The 14,874-nt window shown below is 41.9% G+C and overlaps 1 protein-coding gene across 1 annotated transcript in view; it reads right to left on the minus strand.

Annotated features, from left to right (window-relative positions):
• The window catches only part of LOC308231375 (guanine nucleotide-binding protein G(q) subunit alpha), a 129,171-nt gene extending 116,083 nt beyond the window's left edge, over positions 1-13,088 (minus strand). The window contains exon 1 of the mRNA XM_080636703.1: positions 12,573-13,088. Coding sequence (XP_080492829.1) covers positions 12,573-12,708 — 136 coding nt within the window. The 5' untranslated portion in view covers positions 12,709-13,088. The remainder of the gene's footprint in view (positions 1-12,572) is intronic.
• Positions 13,089-14,874: the final 1,786 nt, after the last annotated feature.

Raw genomic sequence — 14,874 nt, forward strand, 5'->3', positions numbered from 1 at the left:
GTCAGAATGAATAAATAAAAAAGTCAAAATAAGATTAGGATCAAATTAATAATCAAAATAAATGGAGAAATTAAACTATAGAAATGTTCTAGACGCATAAACTGAAGAAATTGCTAATATACAGGTGAAGATTTGAAGGAGTTATAACTGAAGCAAAGATTTACACGAGTGAAAGTTTAGTGATTAGCTTTTTTGTATTCTTCAGAACTGACTTGCAGCTAGTGATCTTTAACATTTTTTGTTTAAATTCTAGCACAGAAAAATTGACACAAAAGCTCGTGCTGTGTCAGATATCACGGCTAATGTGACAGACAACTCTTAACTCTTTAATGAAAAGGAAAGGAGGTATAATCTCCCAGGGCCATGTAACTGATGCTAAAGGTCTTACGCAAATTACCTTTGTATTTCTGCAAGTTTACAAACTGTAATTTCTAAATCAGAAAAGCACCACACAAACACTTAAGAAAAAGAACATGTGGCACAACTACAGTCAAAAGCAACTGCAAAAGCATGTGATTGCAACTCTGCACCACTTGCTATATGTAAACAAAAGAAGTCCCAACATCAGTAGTAGAGGTATGTTACAGATACACTGTGTTTTGCGAGAGCTACTTAGCAAAAGCTGACAGAATTACAAGTTATAATCCTGGATTTAGATTTAAAATAGGGACAACTGGGAGTCATTCTAGCAGATTTTACAAAACAGCCTGGACAGCCTCAATTCTACAAAACAAAGAAAAGTAAAAACTAATAAAGCAGCCTGGATAAGAGGGGATATAAAAGGAGAAAATTGGAATAGGTAAGCCAAAAATTTGGGAAACTTCACAAGTTGTTCAAAGAAAGTCAAATGAAGAACTGTAGAGCTCCACATAAGACCTAAACTGCTCACCAAACTGCTACTGGAGAACGTAAGCACTTATTAACACAAAAAAACCATACATAATTTGTAAATATTTCTGGTTTTTGGTTTTAGTGAAATAGAGACCACATTTGCAATGACAATTAAAGAATTTCCATTGTAGCACCCAGCACAGATAAACATTACAGAAGATTTACTAAAATTAGAACACTCACTCAGCAGGTCCAGATAGCCCTTACCAAAGAGCTTTAGAAGGACTGGCTAGGAAGTCCTCCTGCCTTGTAACTCTTGAAATACCACCCAAAAAACCTCCAAAGGATGGGAAAGGTGATGGAAAGAGAATGCATACCAACAGCTATACAGTTACAACATTTCAGATGGTTTGCTGTACAAAGTCAGTGGTTTTGAGGAGCTAGGCATCTGCTAAGCAACTCATACAACAAACCAAGATAGCATGCACTAAGTAACAGTTGTATAAACAGTAACTATTAAATTACAAAGGCAGAAGTCCTCAGACAGCTATACTCCAAACTGGATCCCAGCGATACTAAAACTGGCATAAGAAACTTAAGTATCTCCACCCACAAGATGGAATAAAAATATAAAATTATTATTAATATTACTTGTAGGTGACCAAAAAGCTTTGAACTAGTAAATTACAAACAGGATAAAATGCTGAAGAATAATCAGAATAAACCTGTAAAACAGAAACAGGCAAAGACTGTGCATCTCAACACTGTTAAATATAAGCTTGCCAAACAATGAATGAACCCACCCAGAAAAACAATTACATGGAAGATTATCTGAGTTACAGCAGGTAATCATCTAAACATGAGTAGTTTAATGTTCTGGCTCAGAAGGCTGCTGCACTCCATGAACACACTTCAAAAGTGGTATCCCAACTATCAGAAGAGAAATTTACCCCTGTATTTGTAATTAAAAAAGTATATACAACCCACTGTTCAATTCTCATTGTTTGTACTTCAGTAATGATGGTTTGACTCTAGGAGTCAAAAGACAGCTACAGGAATGATTAAAATTCTACAAAATCCACCCTACAGTTACAGGGTTAGGATTGCACTACAAATCATCCTGACTGTGCCACAAACAGAAGACATTAAAATATTTTCTTTTTGTCCCGTTTCTTATTCATCTAATGTCAGAAAATAAATCCCACAATAAGGTAACAGCTTATCAGACAGGCTGTTGGCATTTGGTGGAATAGCCATGTATATGCTTGCTCGAAAAACACTCCACCTCACCTTCCAGAAAAAAAAAAAAAAGAGACCAAACAAAACAACAAACAAACCACACACACACAAAACACCACCACAGGAGCAAGCCTGAGAGCTACTGAGAAGTGATATACACAACTACTGTTGCTATACCCAAACTACAGTCTAGACTGGTAGGCTGAAATACTGTTTTTTAAGAAACCAGATACACAAAACCAACAAATGAACATTTGTCTTGCTTATGTCTCTGTTCCGATCACTTTGCAGAATTTTGGCTTTCTTGCAAAGAAACCAGAAGGTATAAGAGAACTGCATGTCACTATGCAGAAGTACCTTGGTATCATGTAAACACACAGAATCACAGAATAGTTAGGGTTGGAAAGGATTTTAAGATCATCTAGTTCCAACCCCCCTGCCATGGGCAGGGAGAACACATAAACAATTAAAATACACGTGCCTAGAAGGTGATGACCCTCTTCCTCACAGATGGATTATTCCAGAATATATCATCACTCCTTACAGATATGATTAACTAAAACAAAGCAAAGGCATTACAAAGTACTGTAATAGTGGGGTTTGGGCTTGGTTGGTTGGTATTTTCGCTGGTTTTTTTCCTCTTTTTTTAAGCTATTCTAACATAATGGCTTGACAAGTCATATATACAGTAACTTTGCATAATTAGCAATGAAAACTACCTTATTTTGCCTTTTGAAACAACAAAAGTTATTTACCTTCTCCTGTTTTATTGGTTGTATATTATTGAATGGGAAAACTCCACAGATCGGAAAAAAAAATGCAATGTAAAAATTTAAGTGTTATGCTCTTCATTTTACGACATGAAATTATAGGCCAAAAAAAGTCTGTAAAAAGATTCAGACAAAGTATTTTCTGAAAATAATCAAATGAAAACTGCAGTAGTAAAACTGACATGGTTGTAAGTTAAAAAATATAATTAAAAAAAATACAGGCACAATAATGCAATTACCCAGAGAACGTTTGTGCCAGAAATTTCTCCAAGTGAAACACTTAAAGGCGTCCTTATTAACTGTTTTATGTCAGAGGTTTGCATTTGTCATTGGGAGTACAGCCCCAATTAAGCTATTAACAAATTCTGTTCAAATTGTTTACCTGGTTTTGCTTCAAGGACTAAAATCTTCAGAGATTATCTTAAGTCTAGTTCTTAACCCTAACTACATTTAATAATTAACAGTAGCATATTACTCTGTTGTACAGCCAAACACAGAACAAAACCACAGTGAATCAGAATTCATTATTATCATGTCTTGCAGATAAGATGCAAGAATGAATGGAATTAAGTAAATAAACACCAAGAGAACAAAAATTACTTGGGACATAGAATGTTTCTAGATTCCTATGATCACAGATAGTATTAAAAGCCAAGCTTAAATGACTACAAGCCAAGCCATCTTTAAAAGCAGAATATTACTGATGCTAATAGTCAATTTAATCAAGTAGTCAATTTACTCAAATACAAGTATGTACTGATGTCAGAGACTGCCAGAACCCAGGACCTTGCACTTGGCTTTGCTGGACTTCCATGAGGTTTACATGGGCACACCTCTCAACCCTGCCAAGGTCCCTGTTGAAGGCATCCCCTTCCTCCAGCATACCAGCTGCACCCCTCAGTTTGTTGTCATCTGGAAATCTGCTGAGAGTGTAACTCAATCCTGCTGTCTATGTCATAATGAAATTACTGATCATTACAATCTTTCGAGGGACAACACATTACTGTCTCCACTTGCACACTGAGCCATTGACTAACTCTTTGCATACAGCTATCAAGTCAATTCCTTATCCATCTACCAGTACATCCATCAAACCCATGTCACAAATTTAGCATCAAGAATATTGTGGGGGACAGTATCAAAGGCCTTACAGAAGACCTAGATGACACTCTCGCTCTTTCTTTATCCACTGATGAAGTTACTCTATCATGGAAGGCCACTAGATTAGTCAGGCACAACTTGGCCTTTGTGATCCAGGAGGATCTGTTCCATGTTCTTAAGATTAAGGCTAAGTGATAGCCTGATTCTGGCTGGAGCTTTAGCATTGCCAAAGATGTTTCTCTATCTTGAGTGGTTAAAAAAAAAAGCTTCACACATAAGAAGTCTTTCTCATGGGAGATTTACACTAAATCCTTTTGGCATGACATGCAATAGCTGCAACTTAGCAGATGAAAACCCCCCACAGAAATTCACTTAAAAGGGTATCTGATGGATTAGAGGAACGGTAATGAGATAAAGGGACGCTGATCTCTGTATCTCTCTCAATAATGAGCCAGATCAGTCGTGTTCAAAAGTCAGTCAGACACCTGTCTGGTGGCCTGCACTCTGAGATAAGCTACCTATCTCATCATTGTTAATGATGACCAGATGCATACATCACAACCACTCCTAGTAAAAACTGGCAGCCTCGGGACAGGACAGATTAAATTGGTATGAAGACTGACAGCCTTTTTGAGAATACTTCTAAGTCAGGCCCCATCAACATACAAACTTGGAATGAAAAGGACCAAAAGAGAATTTAACCAGAGCTTTTAAAATATATGTGTTAAGACCATGTAGTTTACTCTTTTTGGGCTTTCTTCCCCCCAGCACAGTGTTTCAGTTTCCAGGCTACTATTACTTCTTTTTACAAATAAACAAATGAAAAAAAGGAAGTAGAGTATTGTAAGAATCATCATTTTCTCTCCTAAAAGATCAACTGAGTTCAAGCAAACTATGCTTGTAACAAAGGAGTATTTCGTGGTTTGGCTTTTGGTTTTATTTTTGGGTGGGCTTGATTTTCTCAGTTTTTTAGTTTTGGGGGGGTTTGTTTGTTTTTTTTCTTTCGGTTTTTGTTTGTTTGTTTAGGGTTTGGTGATTTTTTCTTTTCCAATTGTTCCTTTTTGCAAACCACCTTTGAAAGGTTTTAACTATCAACATAAATGTTAATTTCAACAGCATCTAGGTGACACACTCCAAAAGGGCAAACATCAAATCACTGAAGTACTTGGATGGCTATATAAGAACCTGAAGATAGATGAACTATGCCTTCAGCTTTCAGCATTTAATATCAATTGCTTTTACTGCTCTGGTGTATGAAACAAAGTGGCACATACAGTGTCTAGTAATTCCAGAATCAGAGTAAAATAAATGTTCCATACTTGATCCACAGCTTTCTAAGCCTCATCAGTTCCTAAAAGCACAATGAATAATGGCATCTTTTCTAACTTCTTTGAGTTTTTCTGGCCTTGTAAGTTAGCAATTGCTGCTACAGAAACCTTCTGTTTGACTTTCTGGCTCACTCTCTTCACCCAGCAGTCTGGGCCAGAATAGCTTTCAGCATTCTATCCCAGCATTCTCTAATATAAGCATGATAATTAATATTAACATTGAAGACTTAAAGAGTTAAAAACTCTCCTGTGATGAATTTATAGAACAAGGAGAGTAAAGCAACTTTCCTTAACTTACAGAATGTTCTCACTCAATACAAAGATTCTTGCAATACAAAGATGACCTTGTTTCTTTTGAGTTTGCAGCTGGTGGAGGAACAAACCAACCAAGGACCAAGAAGCAGGATGCTAGCACCTAGTGAGCATGTAACTCAGGTACAGTGACAAGCATACTAACAAGACTAGTCAGTTAATGCATATTCTGTGCCAAAAGAGCAAATACTGTGACATCTAAAATATTTTTTTCTAATGGAGAATTTCAGAACATAGCCAAAATGTTCATTACACAGCAACTCAGTTTATGAAACTATACCAAGAGGGGATTTTCTTTTGGTTGATTTCATGGGTATATCATAACTAAACCAGTAATTTCTAAACTCTCAATTCCTGCTTACAAAATGAATCTCTAACAGGTTGGGTTTCCATCTCAAACAGTTATACCACATTCCTACGGAATAGTAAACCTGATCTCTTGCCTTGGATTTAATTTGAAGGTGGCCAACCTCATCTGAAAAAAAATCCCATCTTATCCACATTTGATACTTCCAAGATTAGAGCTGTATTTTCAGTTAACTTATAAAAAAAAAATAAAAATTAAGGACCTAACTGCATTGATCTCTTCACAGAAGATAAGATTGGGAATTGGTAGAATATAATGTATTTCGAATGTTAACTGCCCTTTCCACAATTTCCCTTGGGAAACCAAATCCTCCTCCAACAGACTTTTGATAGGTGGGGCTGAGTCTCAAAGTATTTTGACAAGGACCACATAGCATTCTCCGAGACACAAACCAAAAGGCATAGATAACCTATGAGGACAGGACCTTGGGTAGACATCTATACATCTATTTCCTCTGAGATCAAACCAGACCCAGACACTAGACAAAACTATGTAGTCCCATTCTTAATAGACACCTTTTCCACACACAGAGCAGGTCAATGTGATTTACAAATAACACAGCTCTGCAATGTTGATACACAGCTCAGCTGTGCCGAGGCTACAGGGATAACAGCCTCTATCTTTAATTTACTGAATCACTAGGGGTTTCCACTGTCAGCAACTTCACTTTATTCAAACTATGCACATACTGCACACCATGTCCTGTTCGGAGAAAGTCTAGCTGCACCACCACGATGGGGCTCACCTAAGCCGTATCATTCATACCAGTGCTTTGGCTGGATGATTTTGCTTGTATGGATGACAAAGAAGGAAACTTGTTTGGTGGGGCTCATTTTTTTTTGTGGACTACCCACATTACCTTCTCAAACGCGGAATGAAATAAACTTTTCTGTGGGCTACTGCACCTGACATGGGGTTCTGGGACAAAACTCTGCAGTACTGTTAAACACAGCATAGCATACAAATTAAGTAGATTATTCCATGCCATTTGTCCTTTGAAAATCTACGAAGGACAAAAATTTGTAGACAATCACACTTCAGTTTAGTCTCTGTATCAATATTACTTATTTGGGGAACAATGTGCTTCCAAAACATTTAAGATTTAATCTTCAATTTAGATTTAAAAAAAAAAAAACACACCGCATTATGCTGTTCCTGGAACTCTCCCAGTAGCTTTCAAAACTTTCAGTTTTGTAAACCCGTGGTTGTCCTTTAAACTCCTGCCTTGCAGTGTTAATGCATCTAACTTCTTTACACAAAGTTAACAATAACTAAAGCCCACTGCATGCTTCCTTTTTTTATGCTAAGAACACTGCACATATGGCTTCCTAATACTTCCTACATTCTAATTCCTCCTTGGTTTTCTACTGCTTTCCTGATCTTTCTTCTTGACAGTCAGAGGTTTTGTAACTAAACAAAAGGTGAATGCTGAAAAACGTCCATAATTTTATTATTAACAGCTGTGCATACATAGTTGCATTCAACTGCAAGAACAGAATTTTCCCCAAGTCTTGTATCATTCAGTAGTGCAAGGAAACACACTGGGTGTTTACAGCATTCTATTACTGCAACAAAGCTAATTACCATTAATCACACATCTACCTTCTAATGTTGTTTCACAGCTTCCTGGGATTAATTTTGCAGAGGCTGTCATATTATTTCCAAAGAAATGCTCTCCCCTATGAACACCAACAAAAATAATTTGAAGCAGCTAAAGAAGTAGAATTATTCCTTAACCTTCAGGATGCACTCAAATGTCCACTCTCAAGAGATTCTTCTGCACAGCATATACATCTCCCTCCTGCACTAACTCAATACTGTTCATCAATGTAAGATACAAATTTGAGGTCACCTGGCTCTTAGACATATGAATAAAATTAAATTAGTTACAATTCTTTTGACTATTCAGGCCCTCAGCTAGCTCCTGTTACCTTCTGTGGGTGTACACCACTTTTAAAAATGTGAAGCTGAAACAGCAACACCACCTTTTTAATGCCTGCAAACAAAATATCCCTTTAATAACCCCTTAAATATGTTCTTAAATAGATGTTCTTCATATGTTATCACACCAATGTCCAGATGATGATTTTAAAAGACACTTTTATAGACATATGTCTGTGTGAGAATGTACCAAGGTGTTTTTAATCCAGAAAATTATATTTCCGTAGAAACAGCTTCTTCTAAATAAGATGTATTTACCTATCAAGATGTATGTTAACTATTTGTTCATTTTAGTTACATACTGTCCTAACTACCTAAAATTATTTTGAAGTGTTCAGTGTGAGTAGGAAAGACTGATACAAACACAAGTTACCAGAAAAATAAGGTAGCCTTTTTGTTTCTCGAGCTGAAGAAAACATTGCATAAAACCAGCATATTCCATTGTTAACTTAAAGGACTCACTTCCTTTTCAACTTATCTACAGAAAATCTTAAGTCTTTGTTAATTCACCAAGTTCTGCATCTAAATCTTTAATTCAACTGACACAGGTGTAAGAAACACATATATATCCTGCATGCTTGCTGGATATCTCCCTCATGTTCAAGGGCATCTTTCCATGTAAGACTGGTTGTTATTCATGCTAATTCAAATGGCTTACCTTCCATCTGTTTCCTTTGCTAACGCAGAGAGTTAAAAAAGGACACTCAGGCAACTCTCTTTACTGACACATCTGCTATCTCAAACATAAAACACACCCACCCCTTAAAAAAACCCCATGTTTTGCACATGACACCACACTAGCACATATACCATAAAACAGCAAACACTGTCACACACCTCCACTACTCAATTTGGCCAAGGTATATACATGCATAGGCACAGCTAGCCAGCTAGCATGACACTGACAGATTATTTTCTTAAATACTCAAGGCATTTCTCACTGAGAAGATAGTGCATAATACGAATATATACAGCCTTCAAGGAGAAGGTATCCAGGATTGAAGGTTTATGGCTACAATCTTTCATGCAGGCTTAAATGCTGCTTCCTAAGACCATGCAAAATTTCCATGAACGACAAGCAAAATGACATATGGTAAGAACAAGAGGACATAGCTCTTGCTACTTAACAATAAATACGTACATACATGCCTAAAATGCATGCAAGCATGTGGAACACTGTACATTTTGTTTGGCATATACCAATATAAATCATTAAAACACTTTTTTTTTTTTCTTTTCCCAGTTATAAAAACAATGCAAGTGTTTTTACAGCTAACAGCAAACAATGGGTGGATATTAACAACCATAAGCTCTGGAGAACAATCATAGGGTTTTTACAAATTGTTCAGCCATAACAAAATCCAGAAGAGTTTGGCAAACACATGAGATTAAAACCAAATTCAGTGAACGACTGCATTTGTGCCAGAGCACCTTAAAACATTACAGCAAAGTTGCGCTAGCCAAACTACTACTATGTAATATGCTTCAGTGCATATTGCTGGATTCTAGCTTTTTAGAATTACAATAGTAAAAAAAAAAAATTCTTTGTCCTGGTGTAATCTGTTCCAAAAATTAAGCAATGATCTACAAAAAGTACCTAAAAGTGGCATTTTAATGTTTAATCATAGAGAGGGTCCACTTTAATACTTAAAAATAATCTTTGCATGCAGTAGAAAAGTTTTCCATAAATTACTTCACATTTTGAACAATCTGATCCCATGAAAAGTAAAAATCAGTATTAATACAAAAATAGGGTGTACCAAGCAAGGTCTGTGTGTGTCTCACAGCTACAGGAGAAAACTAACCCACTTTACAAGAAAGCACTGTATCTTCCACAGGTTAAGGAAGAAAAAACCTCCTGATGCTTAAGGAAGAAAAAACCTCCTGATGCACTTTTTTTTTCTTTTATATTTGCTACAGTTGTGCATTTGTATGTGCGTACATCTAATTTCTAAACAAATACAAGAAAACAATCCGGCACAGAAAAGCTGCTTTGTGTCTTAAAACCTTTTGAGTTATTACCTTTCACTCTGTACTTGCAACAAGAACATGCATGGTTCAATTAACATGGCTCAGCTTAAACTGTACTAGTACTCTTTTTATGAGCCTCAGTGTCATAGTCAAAAGCCTTTAACCCACTAAGGCTTTTAAGTCCCACAATACTTTTACAAAGTGACAGTGAGAAGTTGGCACTTCCAGGGAGTAAAAAACACCAACAAAACCCAAAAACAAACCCACAAACTAAAACCACATTCACCTATGCTTACATACAGTAAAATTAAGTAACACAAGTAATTGAAGTTTGAGGTGGAAACACATGTAATGGGACAGTAGAGGCCTGTTCAATTTAAAAAAAAAAAAAAAACTTCAAACAATTTCAAGATATTTTCATACTACCAGCCTCACTGTTTCTAATGACTACTTGCATATTTTAAAATGGTTCTGTCTGTCTCATAACCATGTGAATGACCCACACAAACAAGACAAACTTAACTGTCCAGCAACTGCCTATGCTGGGGAAGCAGCGAGAGTGACTGGAAAAAAAAAAAAAAAAAAAAGGAAAATGCTGTCAGATACTTAAAATAAACCCACTAATACAAAAAGTTTTCCTCAAAATTTGTTTATAAATTGAAACTTGAATCTCTACCCAATCTCATGACTCCAACAGTAGTTCACCACTATACTGCATTTTACAAGATGAGATCATCAAGTGTTAATCCAAACAGCTGCACATGCACACACACTTTCAGACCGATGACAGAGCCTGACAAAGCAAAAGACCAAAAGTGTGTGCACAGTAACAGTTTCTGCACTGCACAGACACACAGTTAAGTATGAGAACCCAAACATTCACCCCCCTTGGTCTCTAGCACACTATTCTTATGCCTTCACAAGCATGTCAGAACTCTTGGTTTGCACTGATGATAATGAATGCAAAAACTTTTCATACAGACAGTCAAGAGTTCTTCCCAACACTTTCTGCAGGTTGGCTTCTCCCCTGTTCTCCCTCAAGTCACTACATGCAATTTGCATGCCACAGCCGGACCCCAATCTACCACCACCTATGCCTACACCTCACATTACAGGCGAGAGGACCTTGCAAAGCTCTGCATTACTGAGTGCATGAGGGGATCTCCAAATTCTCTCTCTGATTAACATATATTTATCTGATCCAGTAAATTTCATGCATTTTTGAAAAACTGGGAGAAGCCTCTAGCACTACTGCAAGAAAAATCAGGAAAATACAGAAACAATTTGGACCAGAGTAACAAGTCAAATACGCCAACTCCTGAAGCAAATGTGTATCATTAGGTAATTATACTTAAACATTCATAAAATTAAGCAAAGGCAAGCTATCTATCTCCTGTTTTATCTTCTTTGTAATCCCAAAACAGTCACAACATGCACTTCCACAAATGAAAACCCAGCCAAAATGAGACAGAACGTTATTACTGGGAGTACTGTCTCTGTCTCCACCACTTGCTGCCTACACCAGTTAAGGATCCCAACACCTTTCTCCATATACAGAAGATTAGCTGCAAAAAACAGCATATTCATATGGAAGTACCAAAATGTTCTCTGACTTTTCCTTTCAACTCTCCTTACCTCTCTGAAAAGGCAGGTTACTCCCCCTCCCTATAAATCACGACTTTCATGTACATAACCCAAGACAAAAATCTTCAGCATAAACATTCCGCATCCACTTGGAACATCCCCACTCATCCACGCACCAGACAGTGGTGCAGACATATTTCAAGGCCTACAAGTCCCCAGCAGAAGCTGTATTACCACGGCAGCTATACGGCACAGTAGAGCAAAGTGGATGCAGGCAGGCGTATTTTAATTCAAAAGGCTTGTTTAACAGAAATTTGGCTTATGTTAAAATAAACACTGTCTCGGCATACTTGCAGCTCTAAAATAACAACCTGTGTTTTAAATAAAGAGAAATGATACAATAAATTTTATTTCCTGACCAGTGGGTGGATTCTGAAGGTATTAAAGATCCTGTCATCCTCCTGCATACTTCAGGTTACTCCTCGGCTTCGTGTGCGCATCTGGGGCTTTACGGTTCTCTACTCTTTCTACAATCTGAGCGTAAGCCTCTTATCCCAGTTTACCTCATTAAATGAAAATGACAATAAAAAAACAGAACCAGCGAGCCAACAACCTTCCCGAGGTTCACAGAACAATGCAGATACTAAACCCGCCACCATCGATCTGTACAGCGACTCCCCTACGACTCCCTTCGCTAACCCGCCTCTCTGCCACCGCTCCTTCCAGACAGCAACACCGAAGATTTGTCCCCCGCTCTCCCCCACTCAGCCGCCGTCCCTCCCCGCTCCATTTTGGAAGGCCGCTCCCCGCACACACCAAGCCCCCCGGCCGCAACCGCTCGCCCCGCCGCCAGCGATGCCCGCGGCCGGGCACACACGCCCAGCCGCGGCGGGGGCACGGCCTGCGGCTTCCCGCGGCGGAGGCGCCGAGCGCCCAGGGCTGCCCAGCCAGACCCGCCGCAACCCCGGCCCAGCCACGGAACGCGCCGGCTGCAGGGAGCCCTGGGCGGCGGCGGCGATGCCGGGGCCGCAGCCCCAGCGGCACCCGGGGCGTGCCTGCCAGCGGCGGCCCTGGACGAGCCGAGGCGGCCGGGCCGGGCTGATCCGGGTGACGGCAGCCCGTACTCACCCAGCAGCAGCAGCTTCAGCTCCCGGCGGGCGTCCCGCTTGTCCCGACGCAGCTGCCGCTCGATCTCGTCGTTGATCCGCCGGGCTTCCTTGGCTTCCTCACTCAGGCAGCACGCCATGATGGACTCCAGAGTCATTCTTCTTAACTGGTTCAGACACAACCCCCACCCCCCTAAAATCGCACGCACACTCTCACACACGCACCCCGCCGCCGCACCGGCCCCGGGGACACAGGCGCTCTCTGCCCGGGAGTCCCGCCCGGTGCCGCAGGGCAGACGTAGGCAGCTGCCTCGGTACTACACAGCGGCGAGGAGAAAGAGGTAGGGCCGCTGGCGGCTCGGATCTCCGCTCCCTACCGCTGACAACAACTCCTCTCCTCTAAATCACGCACCAAACAACACGGAAACATGCACAGCGGCGGCAGCAGCGATACCGAGCCGAGCTGCCCGCCACCGCCACCCGTCGCTCTCCTGCTCCCCTTCCCTAGCCGCCCGCAGCCGCCGCTCGCCCCGCACGTTCCCCGGCAGCCGACACCCCCACTGCCTTCCGACGAGACCACCCCACCCCCGTGCAAACGCTATGGCCCGTCGATCCCGCCCCCGACCCGCACACGCATCTCCTTGCCGCTCCCCGTGCCCCGGGGCGGGAGCACAGCTCCCGCCGGCTTTGCGCTCCCGCCGCTGCCCGCTGGGAAGCGCTTCCTCACGGCTGACGCTCCTTCCCGGCGCGGCGGCGGCGGGGCGGGCGCTTCGCCCTGTGGCTGGGAGAGGAGCTGCTGCTGGGGAGCTGCCAGAGAGTTGCCGCGGCTCGCTCCTTCCCTGCCAGTAAGGACGGGAGCTAGGGAGACTACTGATGACCCGCCCCGAACGAAGACACAGCTCCAGCACAGGCCCGGCGCGCCCGGCTTTTGAAGGGTTCGGCTCAGCGGGCGTGGTGAGGCAGGAACATGGCGGACCGCCTCTCCCACCGCCTCGCCCGCTCTGCCCCCGCACGCTGGGGGGGCGGGGAGGGCGAAGCGGGGGGGAGCCGGGCCTCCCAGTAGCGCAGCGCCCCGCGCCCGGCGACCTAGAGCCGCCCTCGCCCTCCCGGTGCGGGGTGGGAGGTGGGGGGTGGGGGGGAGGGTGCAGGAGGAGGGGCTGCAAGAGAAAACCCGGTGGCTCTTCATACTAAATGGCCGCGAGGAAGGCGGCCGCGTGCGGCTTGAGCTGCGGGGCAGCGACTTCCCGAGCGCCCGTGTGCGCGTTCTCCTCAGTCGGTTTCAGGCGCGGGAACGCGTTTTTATTCCGTGCCAGTCCTAGCAACCTGGCGTGGGCTAGCACGGACGGGGGAAAACGGGACAACGGAGAGGAGGGAAGGGACAAGGAGGGAGAAGTCCCTTCTCCACGGTTTCATGCTGCATCCCCGACGCCCTGACCGAGGGGCGCTGCCGCACGCCGGGGAAGCGAAGGCGCTGGCCGCAGGAGCGGCGGAACGCGTCAGAGGCTGCCCGAGAGGCACCGACCCGCGTGCCGCCGGTTGTGCTGCGGTTATGCTCCGATTGTGCTGCAGGCGCTGTTCAGCCGACGCTGATCGCGGCCACCCCTTGTCCCGGTCCCTCTCGCCCCGGTCCCAGAAAAGCTGTCCGTGTTTGTTGTTCAGAAAAAAACCAAACACACCAAACAAAACCTGATTAGAATGGCATACGGAAAGGTAACTTGCCTCCCGTAGCTCCCGGGATGGCGCGCACGCAGTCTGACGGAATGTATCGATGGACAGAGCTTCCAGTTTCTGCGGATTCACAAACCTCTTGCAAAATTCCCACACCGGCCCTTCCTTTGCCCACCTCCATATGAAACCATTTGTATCTGGGACTGTTGCAGAATGTGCTGGGAAACCGGAACTAGGTTCTCTAGCAGCTAGAGGGGCATATTGTTCTCCATCTAACAGCCTGGAGCGCAATGTCCTTCCCAGCACCTGTTGCCACCTGCTTCGAAATTCACCAGCGATTTGCTAAAACTCTCCGTGTGTGCTGACAATGTGAATTATATAAAGACTAGGAGGGAATTAAAAAGGGAGAATAAAACAATCAGGAAAATAACACGTTCAAACAGTTTTTAGAGCATGAAAAAAAAAAAGTCATGATTCCACTTAGGTCGATACTGTATTAATTAGTATATTAATTAGTGTATAATAGTGTATAAAACCGGCTAGTACAACTTTGAATCTTTTTTATAATTATGTTTCTTTATTCCAGTAAATTAATACATGAGGTTTGGTTAAAATTGCACAAGTTTAGGTACTAATAATAAATTATATTTCATTTG

This window comes from Psittacula echo (assembly GCF_963264785.1).
Source record: "Psittacula echo genome assembly, chromosome: Z".
NCBI classification, from domain to species: domain Eukaryota; kingdom Metazoa; phylum Chordata; class Aves; order Psittaciformes; family Psittacidae; genus Psittacula; species Psittacula echo.